This window comes from Zeugodacus cucurbitae, chromosome 2 (genome assembly GCF_028554725.1).
Source record: "Zeugodacus cucurbitae isolate PBARC_wt_2022May chromosome 2, idZeuCucr1.2, whole genome shotgun sequence".
Taxonomy (NCBI): domain Eukaryota; kingdom Metazoa; phylum Arthropoda; class Insecta; order Diptera; family Tephritidae; genus Zeugodacus; species Zeugodacus cucurbitae.
The window spans coordinates 69,483,759-69,506,216 of record NC_071667.1 but is presented as its reverse complement, the minus strand read 5'-3'; the positions used below and the strand labels follow the sequence as shown (position 1 = coordinate 69,506,216).

At 34.0% G+C, this 22,458-nt stretch overlaps 2 protein-coding genes across 8 annotated transcripts; one reads left to right on the top strand and one right to left on the bottom strand.

The window, feature by feature from the left end:
• Window positions 1-3,156: 3,156 nt before the first annotated feature.
• On the bottom strand, window positions 3,157-3,922 carry LOC105211904 (uncharacterized). Its single transcript, XM_011183586.3, has 2 exons — window positions 3,763-3,922; window positions 3,157-3,698 (listed from the first exon to the last, which is right to left on the bottom strand). The coding sequence occupies exons 1-2, from the start codon at window positions 3,775-3,777 to the stop codon at window positions 3,315-3,317; spliced, it is 399 nt and encodes a 132-aa protein (XP_011181888.1). The 5' UTR covers window positions 3,778-3,922; the 3' UTR covers window positions 3,157-3,314.
• A 6,834-nt stretch (window positions 3,923-10,756) lies between these two features.
• Window positions 10,757-22,169, top strand: LOC128919703 (uncharacterized). Of its 7 annotated transcripts, XR_008471767.1 has the most exons (5): window positions 10,759-11,002; window positions 11,367-13,596; window positions 13,754-13,940; window positions 15,613-15,724; window positions 18,544-18,789. XR_008471767.1 is itself a non-coding variant. In XM_054233591.1 (3 exons), exons 1-3 carry the CDS (start codon window positions 13,467-13,469, stop codon window positions 14,044-14,046), a joined length of 369 nt encoding a protein of 122 aa, XP_054089566.1. In that variant the 5' UTR covers window positions 13,369-13,466; the 3' UTR covers window positions 14,047-14,110. The 7 variants fall into 7 exon arrangements, 2 of the variants coding, with proteins under 2 accessions (XP_054089566.1, XP_011181886.1); XR_008471770.1 differs by lacking the exon at window positions 15,613-15,724 and having other exon boundaries at window positions 10,757-11,002; window positions 11,281-13,596; XR_008471769.1 differs by lacking the exons at window positions 15,613-15,724; window positions 18,544-18,789 and adding an exon at window positions 19,328-22,169.
• The last annotated feature ends 289 nt before the right edge of the window (window positions 22,170-22,458 follow it).

Sequence of the window (22,458 nt, the reverse complement as noted above, 5' to 3'; positions counted from 1 at the left end):
CATATGTTGCAACAAAGCGCTTGGACTCTATTACAAAGTTTTTCTGCTAATCTCGATTCCAGTCATTTCGCTGGGTGCGCAGAAAATATACCTACCGAGGGGCTTTAACCTAAGTGTAGCGAATGCTTGACATTGAAGGAGGAAGTGCTTTGGCCTTCCTCCAAACAGCTTTGGCAACTAGCGTCTGACATGATCCCTAGCCTCACCGTGGACAATGACCAATAATCACGGAGAGATGAGCCTTATTGAGCGACAATAGCTGCAAAGACCATTTCCGATCCACTGTGGCCCATAAGGAACTCGCTACTGCGCAGGTGCTGGTTGTTCTCCAGCGTTTGGCGAGCTCACTCAAATACAGTGTGTCCAGCGCGCTGGAGCAAGTGGACCACGGACTGCCCACACGTTTCCACTCCGGCGCCAATGTTGCTCAACAGTGGAAAGCAACAAAATTTTTGTTGGGACAAAACGCAAACAAACTGGTGTAAGAGAGAACTTGAGCTATAAAGCTCTTAATACTTTAACGAATTTGTTCTCGAAATTATATTTATAGAGTAAAAACTCGTACAACAAATATGTTTTATTTTTCATTTTGCTTTAAGCAAACTTATCTCCGAACTGTATTGAAGTGATAGATGGATTTGATATTAATCATTAGTGCTCTCTCCCAAAAAAAAATAATTGTGGAATACTCTGTATCCAAGAATAAAGGAGATTTCCCTTGGACTTTGAAATATAAACCGTACTCTGTCTGAAACCTTAAGCTTACTTCAAAGTTCGTTTTAGATCCGAAATATAATTTTTCCTTTGCTCCAATAAGAAGGAATAAAAAAATCAGTTCAATAATCAAACGATCTTCCTTAGTTAAGTTTACTATCATCTAAAAAAAAGCAAATATTAAGATGTATAGCTCTTATTGTATGAACGAATAAGTTTTTTTAATACGATTTAAGTATGGTTAGAGGGAACTAGTTAGCATTATAGACTATGAAGAGTTTAAGTATATGAAATAGGTTTCAAATAAAACTGATATACTGGAGATGACTTTCCACATTCAAGATAATTATCTATAATTTCTATTTTTCATATTTGATTTTCCAGACTTACACTGATACCTACATTAAGATTCAAATAACCGTAATATAAAATAACAACTAGTCGAAAAAATGCAGTCCACATAGAGGGCACGCATCAGCTCCCAAAGCCTTTGACAACATTTCACCGAATTCATGTATGATGAAAATATGTCGCCTGTCTGTAAAATATACTAGTAGCTCGTAGTAATCACTCATACTATAAAACAACAAAAACCAACGCCGTTCATATCCATGTATGATAAGTTGATATGTTCTGCATACATACACATACATATATACATATGCCCCATATCACCACACAGAGCCTGCGAAATGAAATTAGGAAATTGCATTGGCATTTTTCGAATCGCAAACGCATTTTGCCCGCCGTTACATCACACTAACGATTGCAAGCAATGCCTAGGCACGGCACAGCACTAATGAAATCATATAACAACAACAACAGTATGGATTGGCGCACCTACATACAGACGTGCATTGGCAACAAATGAAATGAAATCTAGCCGTCTGCGCATGAATTTCAATTTAGCTGTGGCTATTTTGTGGCTGCCGGTCAATCGGAATGTGAGCGGAGTGGTGCAACAGCCTCATCAGGCGCTGCAAAGTGCATCATTCACCACAAAAACTGCAATCTCATCACTTACCAGTTTGAGGCATTCATCACACATCGCAGGTGTCGCAACACAGCAATACAAGCGATTTATGAAAGCCCCGACCTGTGCTGTTGCATGATGAAGTATACACATTTTTGAGAAACACATTTATGAATATTGTCAGAGAGAATTAGATCTGATATTAATATATTATTGATTTCGTGTTCGCCACACGTAATTGCTTAAAATATAAAATATCTCCCTCCCGCTTTTTTGCTTATCGGATTTATTTCAAATATGCGCCGTTGAGTTCGATAATCTGTTTCCATCTAGACGGCAACTTCATAATATCCCCTCATCATAGCCTCTCTCCTTATTTGCGAAGAACTCGGACAGCCAGTTTTCACAAACCAACTATACACCACCAAGGGAGTTCGCCATGGACAGGAACCGGTGGTAATCACTTGGCGCTTGAACAACCTGACCACGACCGTTTTCGCTTGATATTGTCGTATCTGATCCATTTTTCGTCGCTAGTCACCATCTGCTTCAAAAATGGGTCGAGTTCGTTCCGTTTCAGCAGCATAGCGCAGGCGTTGATTAGGTCCCGAAAGTTTTTTTATTGGTTATTTGTGTGTCCAGCCTTTTGCATATGGTTTAAAATGGCTTGGTGACAAACTCCCATCTCCTGGGCGATGTCTCGAGATGCCATATTCCGGTCAAACTCGATGTTTTCCATGATTTGATCGGTATTCGTCGTCACAGGTCTTCCGCCGGCTTGCTTATCCATGGTGTCGTTTTCACTCGCTCTGAATCGTCGAAACCATTCCTCCGCAGTTCGAATACACCTTTAATCTCACGGAACGTTCCTCTAGCGGATTTGCCTTTAACGAAGTAAAACTTTAAAATATCGCGAATTTCGGCGTTATTGAACTCCTTGTTTACACGTCTATAACTATTGAACTCAGTATCCAAACTAATCATGCACAGTGTCGTTTTGTAGGTTATGTCAAGACCTTTCAAAGATGTATAATATTGCCAGAAACGAGCTCTGTAGCGCTTTATACATAGCCGCGAAATTCAAAAAGGCGGGCGGAAGATATTGCCAACCTAATATATTAAAAAAAATTGGCCTTATGTTTCGAAACAGGCCTTAGTCTTGTCGAAGTTTTTACAGCGACCATGCCCTGAGGTCTGAAAAAAGTTCGTTTGAAAAGGATTCCATATCCATACAATATCATTTTGAGGATTTCATTTTATATTTCGTTCGCAATGGACCTCTTGGACGTCCACTGAGTTCATCTATTTCGGTGCTCTTATGACCGCCATGGAATTAATCGAACCCTTTTCGAAAGATAGCTTCGCCTAGCGCAGAATACGGATAACATTCATGAAGCCATTTTGTTTGTCGAAACAAAAAATTCTGTGAACCATTCACTAACCTCGAAGTCATTTAAACAAATAATGAATTAACTTTATGAAATATCTGTTATATTCATTTGCAAAAACATAGAGCAACTCAAAGATAGAAATGTGATTGTGAAAAGCATAAACTAAGTTAACACAAAATAGATCAAAAACTGTTACCAACATAACATACATATATACAAAGCAACATATTTACAATTTAATGGCCATCAATAAGAATGGGTCCAACACCACCAGCACCGCCGCCGCCACCGCCACCACCTGCAGCACCACCAATGCCAGCAGCACCGCCGCCGCCACCGCCACCACCTGAAGCACCACCAATACCAGCAGCACCACCGCCGCCACCGCCACCACCAGCGCCGCCATCAATGCCAGCAGCACCACCACCGCCACCGCCGCCACCAGCGGCACCCGCACCGCCAGCGCCACCAGCACCACCTGCAGCCACGGGCACAATCTTCACCACCGGTATCGATGGCACAGAGACCACAACGGGTGCCTGTGGTTCCAACACCACCGGCACAATACTCGCTTCATTCTGCATCACACAGACCATACATATCACAGCCAGTGTCAGCACCTACATTGGATATTGGAAAAATCAAAAAATAATCACAAATGGACAAATGCTCCATTCAACTTACCACAGTATGCTTCATTTTGTCTTAAGCTATTTACAGCCGCTCGACGTTCTAACTAAATGTCGATCGGTAACGTTATGCCAGCTTCATGAATTGCGAACGCTTTTATAGGTCAGCATTAGCACCAAAGCTAGTACGATTTGTAGATGAGTAGGTGTCGCTGCAAGTCCCATTAATTATAATAAATCAATAAAGTATGGCGTGAAAAGAAAACAGTAAATTTATTTAGTCCACAATCGACGGGAAGAACTACAGTTAAAACTCAATTGCGAGGAGAGTCCGATAAGTACTTAGCCTACAAAAACTCTGCTATGAGCTAGATAAACTTACCCCAACGATACTCTAACTTCTTTAAGTCATTCTGAAAATACGTTTTAGGACTCCTTATTCGACTGAAATTCCACCTTGGGAGTCGCACGGATAGCCAGAGAAGCGTTCATTAACTTCCAGCACATAGGACAGTCTCTACCCCCTTCGGACCAAGTTCGCTCTGTGAAGACCAAAGGTACGACTGTTCTTTGATTCTAAAGCTACCGGTCTGTCAATACGAAATCGGTGTAATCGGTATGGTCTTCGTATACAGAATGCTTTTTGATTTCACTGATAGGACAGTCTTCGTCTTCCTCGGAGCCGGTTGGTCAGATGAAATCAAATGTTCAAATTGTTACTTGATCTCTAATGTTGGAAAAGGTACGAGATCGTGAACACCGTAGTAGCCGTTTTTGGGACTCCTGGCGGTTTTTGACGGTTCAAGTCTCCGTATGCAGAAGTACTCTTTGAGTGGTTTCCCTAACAAAAAACAATAATCGAATCTTAAAATCTAAAATCCGCATGCACTTCCACTTCCACAAGCTATCTAAGAAAAACTAAAAGTCGATCGAAGTTAGGTACTTATTGCAACGCCCTCGTTTAATAATTCTCCGTAATTTACTACAATCAACTTCAAGTACAAGTTCATTGCGTATTTTCTAAATATTTCCCGATCAATTGCATTACAGCGCATGCAATATGCAATCCAGTTAATGAAGCGCACCGCTGCTCTCTTTACGTCGTAAAGTATTCTATTAGTTTGCATAAAAATCCGGTAGCCTGCAAGCGTACGCTTATATGGTAATCAACCGCAGTGGTCAAGTTAGCGCAGCTTATTTGGTCTGCTGATTTAAAAGACTTCGCGTTCGCGTCATTTTTGCAATAACTGTAATTTATGCGCAGAAACTGGTTCAAATCAGCTGTGTGAATCGTTAACACCCCACTGGCCAATGGTGTAATATAGATTTAATTAAATCATATGCGGCACGTGTTCCGATCTGGTTTGGGTAATTGCGAAGTTTGCACTTGATTTGTGGGCAAAAGTGCATTTCCTTTTATGTAAATTAAGCATTGCATTGTTGATAATATCGATGTACCATTGATTAAGTGGTACTCAGTGGCAATCAATAATACCTTATTACCTAATAAGAGCACGCAAATTAATGCTTGCTTTGACGTGGTAAATAAACAAAATACTTGGAATTTTATTTAAATGAAGCAGCTAAGTGCATTGTGACAAAGAACTTGAAAATTTATATTGTTTTTGTTTTTCAAACAACCGGAACTGAACCATTGACGACATACAATGTTGTAATAATACATTTTGTAATACTAAGTTGTGGCGAATAGTATTATAATGCTCTGAAAATAACTCCAAAGTGGTCTTGACTCCGATCATAATTCTTTCTTTAAAAATATTCTTTAAAAATATCTCTAAAAAATCTCTAAACAATATCGCCGGGAACTGAAAATTTATATATTCCACTATATAAATGTAAGATAGAACTTCGAAATAAGTGAAATCGGATTACCACCACACCTACTTTGCATAATTTTAAAATCCATCAAATTCTTTCACTTTACATTAGATCAATAAAATTCCAAAATCTAAGAGTTCAAAATAAAACTCTGCGCAAATAGTATATCTAAAGTGTATCAATTCTCGTCTAATAATGGTCCGAATCAATATATACCTTTTCAACCCCCAGATTCCAAAAAGAGTATCATCTGTGCTTACAAAGATGGCTTTACTTCGAAAATAAAGGCAAAACTGTGAGATATCTTAACGAAATTTGAAGGGAATATTTTCCTGTTAGTAATGTGTCCTCCAGCTAGACACAATATAGCTAAAATAATGATTTTCTAGAAGTATTTATGGTATTAAGTGAGCATGTTACTTTACATATAATATGGCTGAGTGTTAAAATTTGAAGAAATCAGTTCAAATGTTCCCCAATCCTCATACACCAATACTCAGATTTCCAAGAAATTCTTAACAGCGTAACCTAGAGCGTACGTAACGCGTTAATCTAGGTTGAATCCTTCGACTCAAAGGTTTTGAGAGAATTATGAATGCTCGATTTAAGAGTAAACAATATGAAAAGGTTCAGAGGGACTATCAGTCACCGCTGAGACAAAGTTATGTTATGAGAATTTGGTTATCCGTCGATTCGGCATAGAAATAGAAATTTCCTTTAATTTTAGATTATTTTCAGTTAATCTAGTACGAATTATTCGACTCAAAGGTTTTGAGCGAATTATGAATGCTCTTTTTAGGAGAATACAATCTGAATGGGTTCAGAGAGATGTGAGAGACGAAAGCTCGCTTCAAGTTTCTTAAGAACAAATTCAATTATATTTAAAAAAAGCTATAAGACTTTCCTCGGTAGAGATTGCAACCAACTATCCACTGCGTGATAATCACACAAACGATTATGACAATAGTATAATTAAATTTGCAGATATCTTAAAGACTCGTCTAGTGATGCACTAAATTATGCCGTTATCCAACAACAGTATGTTCCTGCTGCTCACCACACCAAACCGTTGCGATGGCAATAAAATTGCCTTTTTGGAATGTAATTAAATGCCTTCGGTGCAGATTTGGCGAACTCTATAAGCACAAAGGCATGCAAATATTGCCGAAATCTGTAATTTGAGGAAATAAAGCAACAACAAAAGCAATAACGATGGTTGGAACACAAAGCATAGCTGGCTATACTCAGGCAAAATTTTCTTACAACGATATAAATATATGGAACTTTTGGAGCTATAACGGTATGCATAAGCTTGTATAAATATATGAACTATATTATAGTGAAACCATTGCTATTTTTAATATTAAAAAATTTATAGAGAAATGTTATTAAGTAACCACACAGCGTCTGCGAAGAAGATGCTGTTGGTTTGAGCTGACGCACTGTTTGGCAATACTTATGCATAGTTTTATCAATTTATTTTACCTTTTCCACCGACATAAATTTAGAAATACATTTTGCTGACATTTCACCGAGCATACAGAACACAGCTGACTCTTATTTTTGCAGATTTCACCGGCATTTCCTCTTTACCAACCAGAATTGTGCTGTAATATGGAAATTTGAGGCACAAAGTAAAAGTTCTACTATATCAATTTCATGCCAAGTGCGCTTTTTGAATTTTAATGGATATTTTTCATTTTCAGCTATCAAACATACACACCTCAATCATCTACAGCACCAGCAGTGCACTGTAATCGAACGAAATTTGTGTGGATATTTTCCTTTCCTGTGGCGCAAACAAATTTATACAATTTTTACAATTGTCTAAATTTACTGCAACGTTTATATATCTATTTTTATACTCTCGCAACAAAGTTGCTAAAGAGAGCATTATAGTTTTATTCACATAACGGTTGTTTGTAAATCATAAAACTAAACGAGTTACATTTAGGGTTAGATATATCAAAATGATCAGGATGACGAGACGAGTTGAAATCCGGACGTCTGTCTGCCCGTCCGTCCGTGCAACGTATAACTTCAGTAAACATTGAGATATCTTAACCAAACTTGGAACACATTTTCCTTGGCACCCTAAACCACTAAAGTTTACAGAAGAAATAGCAGAAGGAACCTGCACTCAGATTTGCTTTACAAAACAAAAAATGGGCGTGGCATCGCCCACTTATGGGTCAAAAACCATATCTCAAAAACTACTCGACAGATTTCAATGAAATTCCGTATATAATATTTTCTTGACACCCTGATAACACGTATAAAAAATGGGCGAGATCGGTTCACAACCACGACTACTTTCCTTATAACCAATGAAGATAGCGGAATAAAACTTTATACAAATAGTGCATATCATATTTGGCTTCACTTGTGAAAAAATTGTCGAAAACGGACTGTAACGTTTCAAGGCCCCAGATATCGACCATATTGAACTCAGCGCCTAAGGGTAAATTTTAACCGAAAATATAGGTAAATCCCTCAGATTTCTCAATTTAATTCAAAGGAAATTTTTTTCTTCTAATAGTGTTCTGTTCCAAAAATTATTAAAAGCTGGTCATAACATCTCCTAGCTCCCATATACCTAATTATGTGCGGGCTTTACTCCGCATATATGTATTGGTTAATATGTGAGATATCTTAGCAAAATTAAGTGAGCGTATAGTCTTGGATATAGTGTACCTTGTTGGTGAAAATGAGTAAAATCTGTTCAGGAATTACCTCAGCCCTAATATACTAGTTATATGTGATGATTTTCGTTATTCTATTGGACTTTATGCCGAATATATGGGTCGAATTGTGTGATATCTTATCTAATAAAAGTACATCAATAAATTGCGAGAGTATAAAATGTTCGGTTGCACGCGAACTTAACCTTTCCTTAATTGTTTTATTTTTTTATATTAATTCTCTCTTCCTGTTCATCGCAAAACCCAAAAATTTGAATATAAAAGCGTTGACGATAGCAATACGCAGAAGTAAATATATATGTATATATATAGTAATATATGTATATATGTATGGTATGTATGTGCGACCCAGCCTCTCCCCCATACATATGTATGCGCCCGCACATGCGTTGCCTGTCACATCCGATTATAATTTTTATTACATTTACCCACCTTCTGTTGGCCTTTGTGGGTTCCTCAGTGTCACTAGCCAGCAGTGTTAGGGGAGTGGGAGTAGAGCGTGTTGGCAGGGATCATAGGTCGCCACACGGTTAGCAAAGCATTAAACTGTGCTACTTTTGCCTTCTGCGGTGTGTGGTGTAACTGTGGTTGTGTGTGTGTGTTTCCCAAATTTCGAATATGCTGAATGTTAAATCCTTTTTGTGTTTGACTAGAATTTACAATGTGCGCTTACAGGTTTTTTTCTCCCTTGCTTGTTTTTTTTTTTCTGTTTTCCTTTTTCTGCTTTTTGTCTCTCAGCCAGCACTTTCGCATGATAAACGCATTATGTCATAGCCATATATGGTATGTTTGTAAGAAATTTATGTTTGTAGTATTCGTGTGCGAGTGACATTATCTCATCGGCTGCTATGTGCAACTATTCGCTTCGTTTATTCAAACCAAAATGTTCAAGACAAGACCCACAGAATTTATGTATTTATCTTGTTACACTTTTTGTGTTGCACGAATGGGTTTTAGGAATCGGTGAAAAAACTCCCACACACCCGAAATGCACAACGCTTTCTGATTGTCGTAAAGATATGCATAACTTGGCAGTTGATGTGGGTCAACAAAATACTTTCATACATAACATTAAGTCTAATAAGTCAAAGCATCACTAATACACATTGTATTCATATATATTATCATTATCATAGTTTCCCGTTTAATTTCACGCTTTTATTACTTGTTAACTTTTGTTTATTTTAAACAAGCTCACTTTATTGACTCTCTGCATTTCGAACTCATTTTGATTGACAGTAAACATGCCTTCGGACAGATAACATCGACATTTCAACGCCATTAATGGCTCATCCATCGATCGTGCTGTCGACAAATTGGCGGCCTTTACTGTCCCTATTACTCCAGCTACTGTCGCTTACCTGATGCATAAGTGCAGACATGAATATAATCTGGTTCGTAAATCACTAGTGTATCAGTAGATTCACTAGCATGAAAGGTTGCCAATAACTTTGATAAATTATTAAGTGGCAAATTTGTAGACGTGTGAAGAGCTGACTGCCACTTTTCAATGTGATTATTTCTTCATGCTGTTATGGCATGTTGTCTAACGGCACTCTGCATGCTTGAGGTGCTTAAGTGTTTCTTCGTAGGTTTAACTCCTGCATGAAACACTATTGGAGAAGGTATTACATACATATAATGAATTGTGGCAAGAGATGTCTGGCACTAAGCGTCGTCTTGTTGAAAGCAAGGATCACCTGGGACACTCCCTTCGCATTTGTATCACAAAAAAGCTGTTTAACTGTTGATTAAAATTAAAATTTAACTGTTGATTGATTATTAAAAAAAAAAAAAATTAAGCTAAAACTAAAAATTGTCATTTTTAAGAAATTCATAAAATATTTTATAATATTTTTTTTGTAATGTTATTATCACTAATTCATTGTATTTTCACTGTTTTACTAATAAAACTTCATTATTTCACTTGTTAAAACAAAAAATTCAGTAATTAGTGGGGTGCCTAATACTTTTGGCCAAGGCTGTATATATATATATATATATTTACTTCTGCGTATTGCTATCGTCAACGCTTTTATATTCAAATTTTTGGATTTTGCAATTAAAAATTTCTTGAGAAATTTGTTGACCCCAAGTTCAATTTTATTTCGTTGACATGTCTAATGAGGTGATTACAAATTATAGGATTATAAAAATCGTGGCCTATCTCGTCAAATAAATATTCGGCAGAAATACTTGACCAATTGTTAAGATTTATGATACAAATGTATATACACAAGAAATCTAAATCCAAATGAATTATATATACTATCTATTAAATTTGGAATGAAATAAGTATGTGTTTGAATAACAAAAAAAAAGATGAAATTATCAATAATCATTTTCTTAAGAAATTCATCAGTTCTTCGAATCCCGATTTAAATGTGCATGTTTATGATGATAACAATAATATACATGCTAATAATTTATACATATGTGTGTATAAATTTAACTAAAGATTTGTGAAACAAAACTGAAATGATTAAATACTATTTAAGGCAACGCAACGGCTAAACAAATTTAGTTCACATTCGAAGGTCTATTAGTGAAGTTGAAATATATTTTTCTCAACAATTAGCAAAAGGAAAAATACAATAAAAATGAGATTAGTGTGTTTATTAATGGTGTTAATCGTATGTATAGGAATTGAAGCTGCGAATATTCCTATTAATAGGAATCCACTAACATTACGTGTAACGAACACAAACTCAAAGAGCCTTAAAGATATTTCCGACACTGAAACTAACAAACGCGGTAAATATGTATTTTTATATGTTTACAAATATAAAATAATATATGATATTCTATCATGTATGTAAAAATATAACTAATTTGGTGTTTTTAAAATAAAAGATTTCTATAAATTGCAATAATAATTTGCTTTCTACAAAAACATAGTAGATATTAATAATAATTTAAGTGACTAATCAATTAATTTATCAATTTATTAAACAATACACAACAGCGAAACAAAATTAGTAAAGATTCCACAGTCGCTAAGTGAAGTTGAAACATATTGTCTCACTCAACAGAAACCAAAAACAAAAATACTTTAATACTTTAAAGATGAACTGCGGGTGGTTATTAATAACACTAACCGTATATATTGGAATTGTAGATGCAGATCTCATTCCGGGGGAACTTCCGGTCTACCGAATTATGGTTACAAAGCCAAACTGTCCTCTAGATCATCGCGGAAAGTGCATTCCGGAATCTACGACTAAGAGCAAATAGTAGAAGAAAATTTGTAACACGAAGCTACCAAAGTGTCTATCATCGCGGAAAGTGCATCAATTGAGGAACTAGAACGCAGATATTTCGCAAACGGTGGAGACTTTATTAAACAATGTACAACAACGAAATAAATGTGGAGTATTCCTTGGGTATTCCTTAGAAATATAATTAGCGATCTTTTAAATAAATATATTTTATTACAAATAGTAGGCAGTATATTATAGGATTTTTTTTAAGTTTGTGTTGATAATTACGTTTATTAAAAAAAAATGAAATTTTACTACCTTGATTAACTTTGTACGATATATGGTACTATGGTTTATGGTCTATAAAACCTTTCTTTCATGTACAAATAGTTACAAAAGCAAGTGAATTTTTGGTATTTCTAAAATTAATATATACAAAAATGTGAAGAATTTTAAAAAATGAATTACAAATTCTCGTTCTTTAGTTTCGATTGTAATAGCAATATACATCACAGTGATTTAAAAATCATCACATATACTAAGGCCGATTAATCGGTCGGACTCTGTTGAATACATTTCTACTCAGCACCAGCTGATTTTAAATTATACGTAGACTTATATTACATTTACGTAAATCCAAATTGCCCTATAGATCATCACGGAAGGTGCATAGAAACCAGCACTATAATAAATAGAAAATATATCGAATTTGAATGCGACAATCAAACCACCGAGGAAAGTACAAATTTTTAAATGTGTGAAGATCCGACTGTCACTTTTCAATGGGATTATTTCTTCATGCTGTTATGGCATTTTGTCTAACGGCACTCTGCATGCTCGAGGTGCTTAAGTGTTTCTTCGTACGCTTAACTCTTGCATGAAACACTATAGGAGAAGGTGCTACAGGTCATAATTTGTTCCAAAAGAGCTAGTTTATTTAACGCTTACCAAAATAAGTTACCAGAAATTTAAATGAAATGTCATCGTTCTTTAATTTACGCCATCAGTTCAATGTTCTATAAAAAATAATGCAGATTATCTGTTACAGTTTTTGATGCAAGAGGAAATTTATCACCTCAAGTGCAGATAGCAAATAGATCCCATATTTCATTTCGTAGAAAAATGTAAGAAATTTCATTTTAAGAAATAATCAAATCTTCGGCAATAAGGAAATGTTAAATTTGAATAAATTTATCAACATACATAAGTCCGCATTTACATATGTGTAAGTAGAATTATATATTTTTAAATTTGTTTGTAAACCTCACTGATAATGAATGGAATTTTAACAAAAGTAGAATTTACAACACCAAATGTATGAAAAATTAGATCCAAATTTGTTGGTGACAGACGGCAGCTAAGCGAGTTTGAAACACTCTTAAACAGCTGATTGGCAACAATATATTCAGTTTGGTAGAATAAAATTTAATAGAACTATTAGTATCCATTCTGATCAAAATTGATTTGAAGATTCAGTATACTTAAATAGATTAGATAAAATGAGGTCATCTTAAGCTCGAAGCTTTCATAGTGATTATTTTCTTTCAATGAATTGAAATTGAAGTCAAGATTGGGCAATTGTGGCAACATTAGGTAGAGATACATATCAAAGAAAGATATATATATCAAAGAAATCCAAATCGAAACCACCTGTAGTATACATGATTAAATCTAATAAATATGGAATGAAATAAATATGTGTTTGTGTAACAAAAAAGATGAAAATATCAATAATTGTTTTTTTTTTATTTAAGAAATACATCAGCTCTTCGAAGGCCGAGTTAAACGTGCATATTATATGTATGAATCCGTTTGTTTATGGTGATAACGAAAATTTACTTAATGTACATATGTGTGTATAAATTTAACTAAAGATTTGTGAAATAAAACTGAAATGATTAAATGCTATTTAACGCAACGCAACGGTTAAACAAATTTAGTTGACATTCGAAGGTCTATTAGTGAAGTTGAAATATATATTTTTCTCAACAATTAGCAAAAGGAATAATACAATAAAGATGAGAATAGTGTGTTTATTAATGGTGCTAATAATATATATAGCAATTGAAGCTGCGAATATTCCTATCAATAGGAATCCGCTAACAATACTTTTAAGGAACACAATCAGCCGTGAAGTCGACAAAAACGGTAATAATATAGAGAGCATTAGTTAAAATTCGAAAGTTTATTGTTGCAATTGATTTTTTTCTAAAAAATCTCAAAAGCAAGTGCTACACTATGTATACATATATATATATGAGATTAGTGTACTTATTATTGGTAGTAATTGTATATGCATATATAGATACGACACAAATAACGTCCTTCCACCTTTACGTAAAGCCAAATTGCCGTATAAATCATCGCGGAGAGTGCATAGAAACCAGTACTATAATAAATGGAAAATATATCGAATTTGAAAGCGATAATCCACCAACCACCGATGAAATTACATCAAGACAGAAAGCAATAGACGAATCATCCGCAATTGAGTAAGATATGGTTTAAAATATTTTGTGAAAAAAAATACATTAAATTATTTTAAGCAAAAGACTAAGAGACCAGAATACTGATATTTCCTATTTAAATGATATGTAATTTTCTATTAATTGTGTAAAAGCAAATAAAACTAATTTGCTGTATTAAAGCCACACTAAATTCACATCGTTCATTTTTTTAATATTCGGAAGCAATCTCATGTTTGCATATATATATTAAGTTCTACTAAAAGAGGAGATTATTTACAAGTAAAGAAGGGCTAAGTTCGGTTGTGACCGAACATTTTATATTCCCGAAATTTATTGATGAAATTTTATTAAGATAACACACAAATTCATCCATAAATTCGGCATAAAGTTTAATAGAATAACGAAAATCGTCATATATGGATGTGAGGGCGGAGGTAATTCCTGAACTGATTTCATTCATTTTCACGCTCATTCAGACTATACGCTCACTTAATTTTGCTAAGATATCTAACATATTAACCGATACATGCGGAGTAGAGCCCGCACATAATTAGGTATGTGGGGATATATCAATAATATAAGATATGTTATGACCCGATTTTAATAATTTTTATAAGAGAGACACACTATTAGAAGAAAACAATTTCCTCCGAAGTACATTAAATTATCTGAGAGATTTACCCATATTTTCGGTTAAAAGTTACCCTTAGGCGCTGAGTTCGACATGTTCGATATCTGGGGCCTTGAAAAGTCAAAGTCCGTTTTCGACAATTTTTTCACAAGTGAAGCCAGAGATGATATGCACTTTTTGTGTAAAGTTTTATTCCGCTATCTTCATTGGTTCCTTATGTATACATTATAAAGTGAAAGAATCAGGTGGAATTCAAAATTGAGTTATATGGAAAGTAGTCGTGGTTGTGAACCGAGCCCATTTTTTATCCCTGTTATCAGGGTGTCAAGAAAATGTTATATACCGAATTGCATTGAAATCTGTCGAGTAGTTCCTGAGATATGGTTTTTGACATAAGTGTGGCGATGCCACGCCCATTTATCATTTTGTAAAAAAATCTGAGTGCAGCTTCCTTCAGCTATTTCTTCTGTAAAATTTAGTGTTTCTAACGCATTTCGTTAGTGAGTTAACGCACTTACAGTAATTTTCAACCTAATCTTTGTATGGGAGGTGGGCGTGGTTATTATACGATTTCAACTGTTTTCATGGTGTGTAGTGGGGTACGTAAGAGAATCGACTGCAGAAAGTTTGGTTTATATAGCTTCATTGGTTTGCGACATATATACAAATAACCGATATATATATAACCCCATATCTAACTCTTTTATTTCTTGGTGACACAAACAACCGTTATGTGAACAAAACTATAACATTCTGTGCAACATGTTGCGAGAGTATAAATATATCGAATTTGAAAGCGACAATCCAACCACCAACCAAAAGAGCTTGTTTATTTAACGCTTACCAAAATAAGTTACCAGAAATTTAAATGAAATGTCATCGTTCTTTAATTTACGCCATCAGTTCAATGTTCTATAAAAAATAATGCAGATTATCTGTTGCACTCACTGATAATGAATGGAATTTTAACAAAAGTAGAATTTACAACACCAAATTCATGGAAAATTAATTGTTTCGAAAATGTATTTTTAACTCATTATCTCTCAATGGTATATTGTCCTATAGCCTTGACAGACGGCAGCGTTAATCCCGATTAACTCCGCACTTAAGGGGTATCACATTAAACAGTTGATTGGCAACAATATATTCATTTTGATAGAATAAAATTGAATAGAAGGTAAATATTACGGTTGTTTGCCTCTCAAAATCACTAATTATTATTAAAAATATACATAAATAAGTTATTATGAGAGATTATTATCAGCCTTGGATCTTTATTTAGCGATGTAATTACCAAAAACAGAAAATATATCGTATAGGCAGTCGTTAACCTTCAAGCGGGCGCGCCTTATCCTTAAAGTCTATTTTGTCAAAAAAAGTAATTAAAATTATTAAAAAAAAAAAACAATTATTAAACTAATTAACATAACTCAAATATTCGATCGTAGTCGATTCGACTACGCGCGACCGCTTGAAGGTTAAGCAGTAACGAATACGAATAAAAATAAAGCATTGTTCACTTAATATCTGTACGCACTGCAGTGACCGTTGTACCGCTATTTTTCCAAATTATATAAAAGAGTTCAATTGATTTGAGTTCGTAATTGATACACAGTTATATGTGAATTTTTAATGCAATTGCATATCAGTTGTCTTTCAAACGTGAAATGGAATACGCTAATCGAAAATTAATAGTGAACGTATTCATAGCAAATCCGACATGGTCAGATTCAAAAATTGTAAAAAAATTAAAATTGCCAAAAACAACATTTTATATTGTAATTAAACGGTACAAAAGCACTTTGAGCATGGAAAGAGCTTTTAAAAATGTGTGCTAAAAGAGCAGCACGTGATTTATAATTAGTAATGAAGATATTTACTTCAATTAATATTTTCAAATGCTGGACGAAATACATACCTTGCAATTAAGTATCCAAACAGAACTGGTGAACAGAATATTTTGGCAAACATCCGTACGCGTTTCTGTACAATGAAATTTTAACAAAGTTCAAAGACTGGTTTTTTAAAAACTTTGACTCGACTTTCTGGGCAAAATTTTTTTCTTGCAAATATGCATGGGAATGTGAAAACAAAATATAAATATAATAAAATTTATAATTTATAAATTTGTTAAACATTTTGGTTATGATTTGTTAGACAATATGCCCTTGTGGCTTTAAAAGCCGCACTTCGACCACAATGACATCTAATATTTGTATAAAAGTGTGTCTTGAGAAAAGATTTCTAACATTTATTCGACACCACAGTCATTTGGTAGAATTCAGGCAGGGTTTAGCAAGCATAATTTATTTTTCCATTGCCATGAAGTGGTATCAAAGCAATAAGTTGGTAGTAATACCAAAATTTGTTAATCCGTCCCATTGTCCACAGCTTCGCCAAAGTTAAAAGTATTGCATGATAGTTAAAAATAATTTGTGGAGAAGTGGCCGCGTCATAAAAAAGTAGAACTCAGTGCAGCCTGTGTGGAATAAATTTGCGGACAAAGTGACAAGAAAACTGAAAGCTAATGTTCTCTATTTAAAAAATACCTGTTGTTTCATACATAATTAAGATGTACATATGTATAACTAAATGTAAAAAAATAGTTTCCGTGGAGTATCTTCTGAGTTATAATAATATTTGTGCGTACAGATTTTAAGTGAACGGTGCTTTAAGATATCCTATCATGTATGTAAAGATAATTTCGGGTGTAACCGAACATTTTATACTCTCGCAATTTATTTATTTAACTTTATTTATATTATATAATACACAATTTGACCCACATATTCGTCATATATATTGTATAAAGTCCATTGAAAGTTGGAAACCATAATATCAGGTTAGAAGCACCGAGGTCCTCGTGTTCGATGTATGGGGCCTTAAAAACCTATGGTCCGATTTCGGCGATTTTTAGAATGGGGCTGCCACACTATTAACATAGTATTTGTGCAAAGTTCTGCACCGATATCTTCACTAGTACTTACTTTATATATTGTAAAGTAAACGATTCAGATTGTCTTCAAAGTTCTGGTATATAGGAAGTAAGCGTGGTTGTGAAGCGATTTGGCCTATTTTCACAACATATTATTGGGATGTAAGGAAACTATTACAAAGCAAGTGTCATTGAAATCGGTCGAGTAGTTCTTGAGATATGGTTTTTGACCCATAAGTGGGCAATGCCACGTTCATTTTCCATTTTGTGAAAAAATCTGAGTGCAGCTTCCATCTGCCATTTCTTATGTGAAATTTACGTTTTCTAACGTTTTTCGTTAGTGAGTTAACCCACTTTTAGTAATTTTCAACCTAACCTTTGTATGGGAGGGGGCGTAGTTATTATCCGATTTCTGTCATTTTTGGACTGTATAAGGAAATGGCTAAAAGAAACGACTGCAGAAAGTTTCGCTTATATAGCTTTATTGGTTTGCGAGTTATATACAAAAAACCTATTTGGGGGCGGGGTCACGCCCACCTCCTAATGTGCCCCTCCCTAATGGAATCCTATGTTCCAAATTTCATTTTCATAACTTTATTTATGGCTTAGTTATGGCACTTTATGTGTTTTCGGTTTTCGCCATTTTGTGGGCGTGGCAGTGGCCCGATTTTGCTCATTTTCTAAAGCAATTAATTTTTACTCAAGTTACAGCCTGCACAGACGGACGGACAGACAGACATTCGGATTTGAACTCCACTCTTCACCCTGATCACTTTGGTATATATAACCCTATATCTTAATACCCTATATCTATAATACTCTCTTTAGCAACATTTGTTTGCGAGAGTATAAAAATATGAGAGTAATTGTTTAAGAACTTACCTATATATTAAACAATTTAACTATTCGCGACGGCTAAACAAATATTGTTACCATACGAAATTCTATTTGTGAAATTTAAACATATTTTTCTTTAAACAAAACAAAAATGAGATTAATGTGCTTGTTATCAATACCGATCATATGTATTGGAATTATAGCTTCGCTTATAAATTTTTCAGGAAAGATACATTATATCAATACAAACAAGGAAAAACTGCAAAACTAATCATGTAGGAAGGTGCTTGCGATGAGGCCCTATACTCAACAGCGAATATTCCCCAAGGGAATCCGTAGCGGCGAGCAACGAGGAATTATAATACTTGATGTGATATTTGCTATTTAATTTATACATGGTTTTCTATAAAGTGTGTAAAAAATAAAACTAATTTTCCATGTTAAAATTGAACTAATTTGACACGCTACTATTTCTAATTGTTTTTATTATAAAGATGAGATAAGTGTGCTTTTTAATAGTACTAATTGTACATATATATGGGATACCACTACGAGGGTTCCAACATAAAAGTACAAGAAAATGTTTAACGCGAAGCGTCGAGTCAGTTGGCAATGAATCGACAGTACATTAATGAAGGATATAGAACGCAGTTATTTTGTAATTGAGTGGTTGTGAGAAAGATTATAATTTCATCCAATAAAATCTATTATTCAATTTAATAAATTTTTCAAAATAACTGTTTTAGTTTTATATCATGTATTAAAATACTTTATTAAGCTTATTATATCAAATACAAAAACAATATACTTCAAGCACGCTCATAAATTTCGTCCCTTATATAAATATGATATGGCTTTAAAAAGCTCATTTTATTAGCGCAAGTGAAGCAAATTTAGTAGACACTTTTAAGCCAGTGCGAACAGTTTAAATTTATTTCTTTCCGCTGATTCAGAAAATTAATCCATTAAGATCAGACTCATATACTTATTAATCATATGTATCTGTAGCGGCTGCAGATTACACCGACCATACGAAGCAAAATTGTTTTCCGAGACCAAGAAGTGATCTCATGTTTACATTTCCAAAAGGAAGAGAACATTTGAGTGAAAGCTTACCGATATATTAAACAATACACAACAGCGAAACAAAATTAGTAAAGGTTCGAGAGTCGCTTAGTGAAGTTGAAACAGAAACCAAAAACAAAAATACTTTAAAGATGAACTGCGGGTGGTTTTTAATAGCACTAACCGTATATATTGGAATTGTAGGTGCACAATATTTAAATTTGGTTGTAAAGCAAAACTGTCCTACAGATCATCTCGGAAGGTGCATTAACCGCAACACTATAATTGATGACATCTATATAGCATCTACGACTAAGAGTGTTCCAACCAAAAACCACCGACCATATGAAGTAAAATTATTTTCCGAGACCAAAAAGTGATCTCATGTTTACATTTCCAAAATGAAGAAAGCATTTGAGTGAAAGCTTACCGCTATATAAATAAAATTAGTAAAGGTTCGAGAGTCGCTTAGTGAAGTTGAAACATATAGTTTCGCTCAACATAAACCAAAAACAAAAATACTTTGAAGATGAACTGCGGGTGCTTATTAATAGCCCTAACCGTATATATTGGAATTGTAGGTTCAGTCCTCATTCCGAGGAGAGATCCGCTCTACTTAAATTTTGTTGTAAAGTCAAACTGTCTACTAAAGTCTGTAAACTAAAGATTATCGCGGAAATCGTGCATTGAAATCGGCACTATAATTGATTACTTCTGTATTGCATGCTCGAGTGAAGAAAAACAAGAAAATACAATTTTTAACACGAAGCGTCGATCAGCACGGAACGAGCATCAATGGAAGAACTCAAATATTTCGCAAACAGTTGAGACTTGGGATTTTTTTTTTTTTGAAATGTGAAAGGCTATTGTAGTTGTTGTTAATGGGAAACACGACAAAATACTAAATAATTGAAAGTTTCGAGATGATTGATTTCGAGAATCTATAAAACGGGAGATCTCACAACCTGTGCCAATTACCGTGGGATAAGCCTCCTAAATATCGCCTATAAGGTTCTATCGGGCGTACTGTGTGAAAGACTAAAGCCCACCGTCAACAAAATGCTTGAATCTTATCAGTGTGGCTTTAGAATTGGAAAATCCACAACGGACCAGATATTCACCATGCGCCAAATCTTTGATGTATATTATAGAAAATGTCTTAAAGTTTGTGTTGTTAATTTTGCCTATTTTCACAAAATATGAATAAATGGCTACGAACATATACTCTACAAAATAAATTTCTACTCACAACGTGTTGTTTATAAATATCAGCTATAGCTTATCTCGTTAAATAAATCAACGGAAAGAGGGCATACATATACATATAATATGAGAATATATTGATCAACAGTACATATAGACGCAATATATGTATATATAATTATAAACATTTGTTTGTTTATAAACCTCACTGATAATGAAAGTTAATTATGCGACTGAATCGTTTTTCGAAATTATAGTAGTTGTCACTCTAAAGTTATTGTAATTATCGCTCAATGGTAATATGAGTATTCCAAGCTTTTAAAATATAAAACTCAAAAATTCTTTCGAAGAAATTATAAGCTTTCAATCTATTAAAATTTAAGTCAAGAATTGGACCAGAGCATCTAATGCGTCCTCCGAATCTTACAAACAAATATCAGCTCTTCGAAAATAAAAATAATTCATATTGTTAATTTTTTTCTATTTTTCAGCAGCAATATCATATTTGCATACATATATTACTTTCTACTAAAAGGAGAGTATTAGAAATCAGTGAACATTTGAGCGAAAGCTTCCTTATTATATATATTATTATATATATTATTATATTATTATAAATATTGTACAACGGCTAAACAAATTCAGTAAAGATTCAGGAGTCGATTAGTAAAGTTGAAACATAAATTACCTTTCAACAAAAACCAAAAACAAAACACTTTAAAGATGAGATTAATGTGCTTATTAATGCTACTAATTTTATATATTGGAATTGTAGCTACAGAAAATCCGGGACGGTGGCACAAAAAAATTTTTAACACCAAGCCACGGATCAACTGCCAAAGAGTCGACCATCGCGGGCAGTGCATTAATGGCGGAACTAGAACGCAGATATTTCGTAATTGAGTGATTGTGAATAATAGTGGAATTTCATCCAATAAAATCAAATATTCAGCGTAAAAAATTAGTCGAAATAACTGCTGTATTATGTATATATATTAAAGTGTTTCATGAAGTTTAATATGTATATCAAGCGCAAAAGCAATATATTTCAAGCACAAAAGCAATATATTTCAAGCACACTCAAAAATTTCGTAACTTATATACATAAATATGATATGGCTTGAAAAAGGTCCAAAGAGTGAAAGCTTCATATATTTGAATTATTACTGCGTTGGAAACGCACAAGTGAAACAAATTTAGTAGACACTTTTAAGCCACTGCGTAAAGTTTAAATTCAATTCTTATCGCTCACTAAGAAAATTGGTCCATAAATATGAGACTCATATACTTATTAATCTTATGTATCTGTCTCGTAGCGGCAGAAGAGAATAGTCCGCAAAATACACCGATCATACAACAGAGAAGTCTTTTCATTGGGAGACTAAGGCAAAGATGTGGAAGAGTCAACCATCGGGGCGAATGCATTGGCAGAATTGCTAATTAAATAATCAATATAAATATATATAAAATCATCAAGATTTATAAAAAGAAACCAATTTAAATGAAAAGAATTTAATGTATACAATTCTGAGGCCACTTAACAAACAAACATGAAATAAATATGAAAATCAAACAAAAGTGATATTTGAGTGTTTTTTTTTTAATTGTGGTATTTCGAAGTTGAATCATGGTATCCAATTTGAATTTGTTTCCAGATCTGTACTTTTGATCTAGATACGATATATACATATACGTGATTATGGACAGAAACTTGAAGCTTCTGCTGCAACGTACTGATAAAAATACTATCGACAAATTAAGATGATATTTCTAAAATCCTAAAGCCAATTGAAAATGACATCAGACATTTATTTTTGAGAAAGTACTTACCAGACAAGCAACTATCGCGAGTGACTTAGACTTTAATTCAC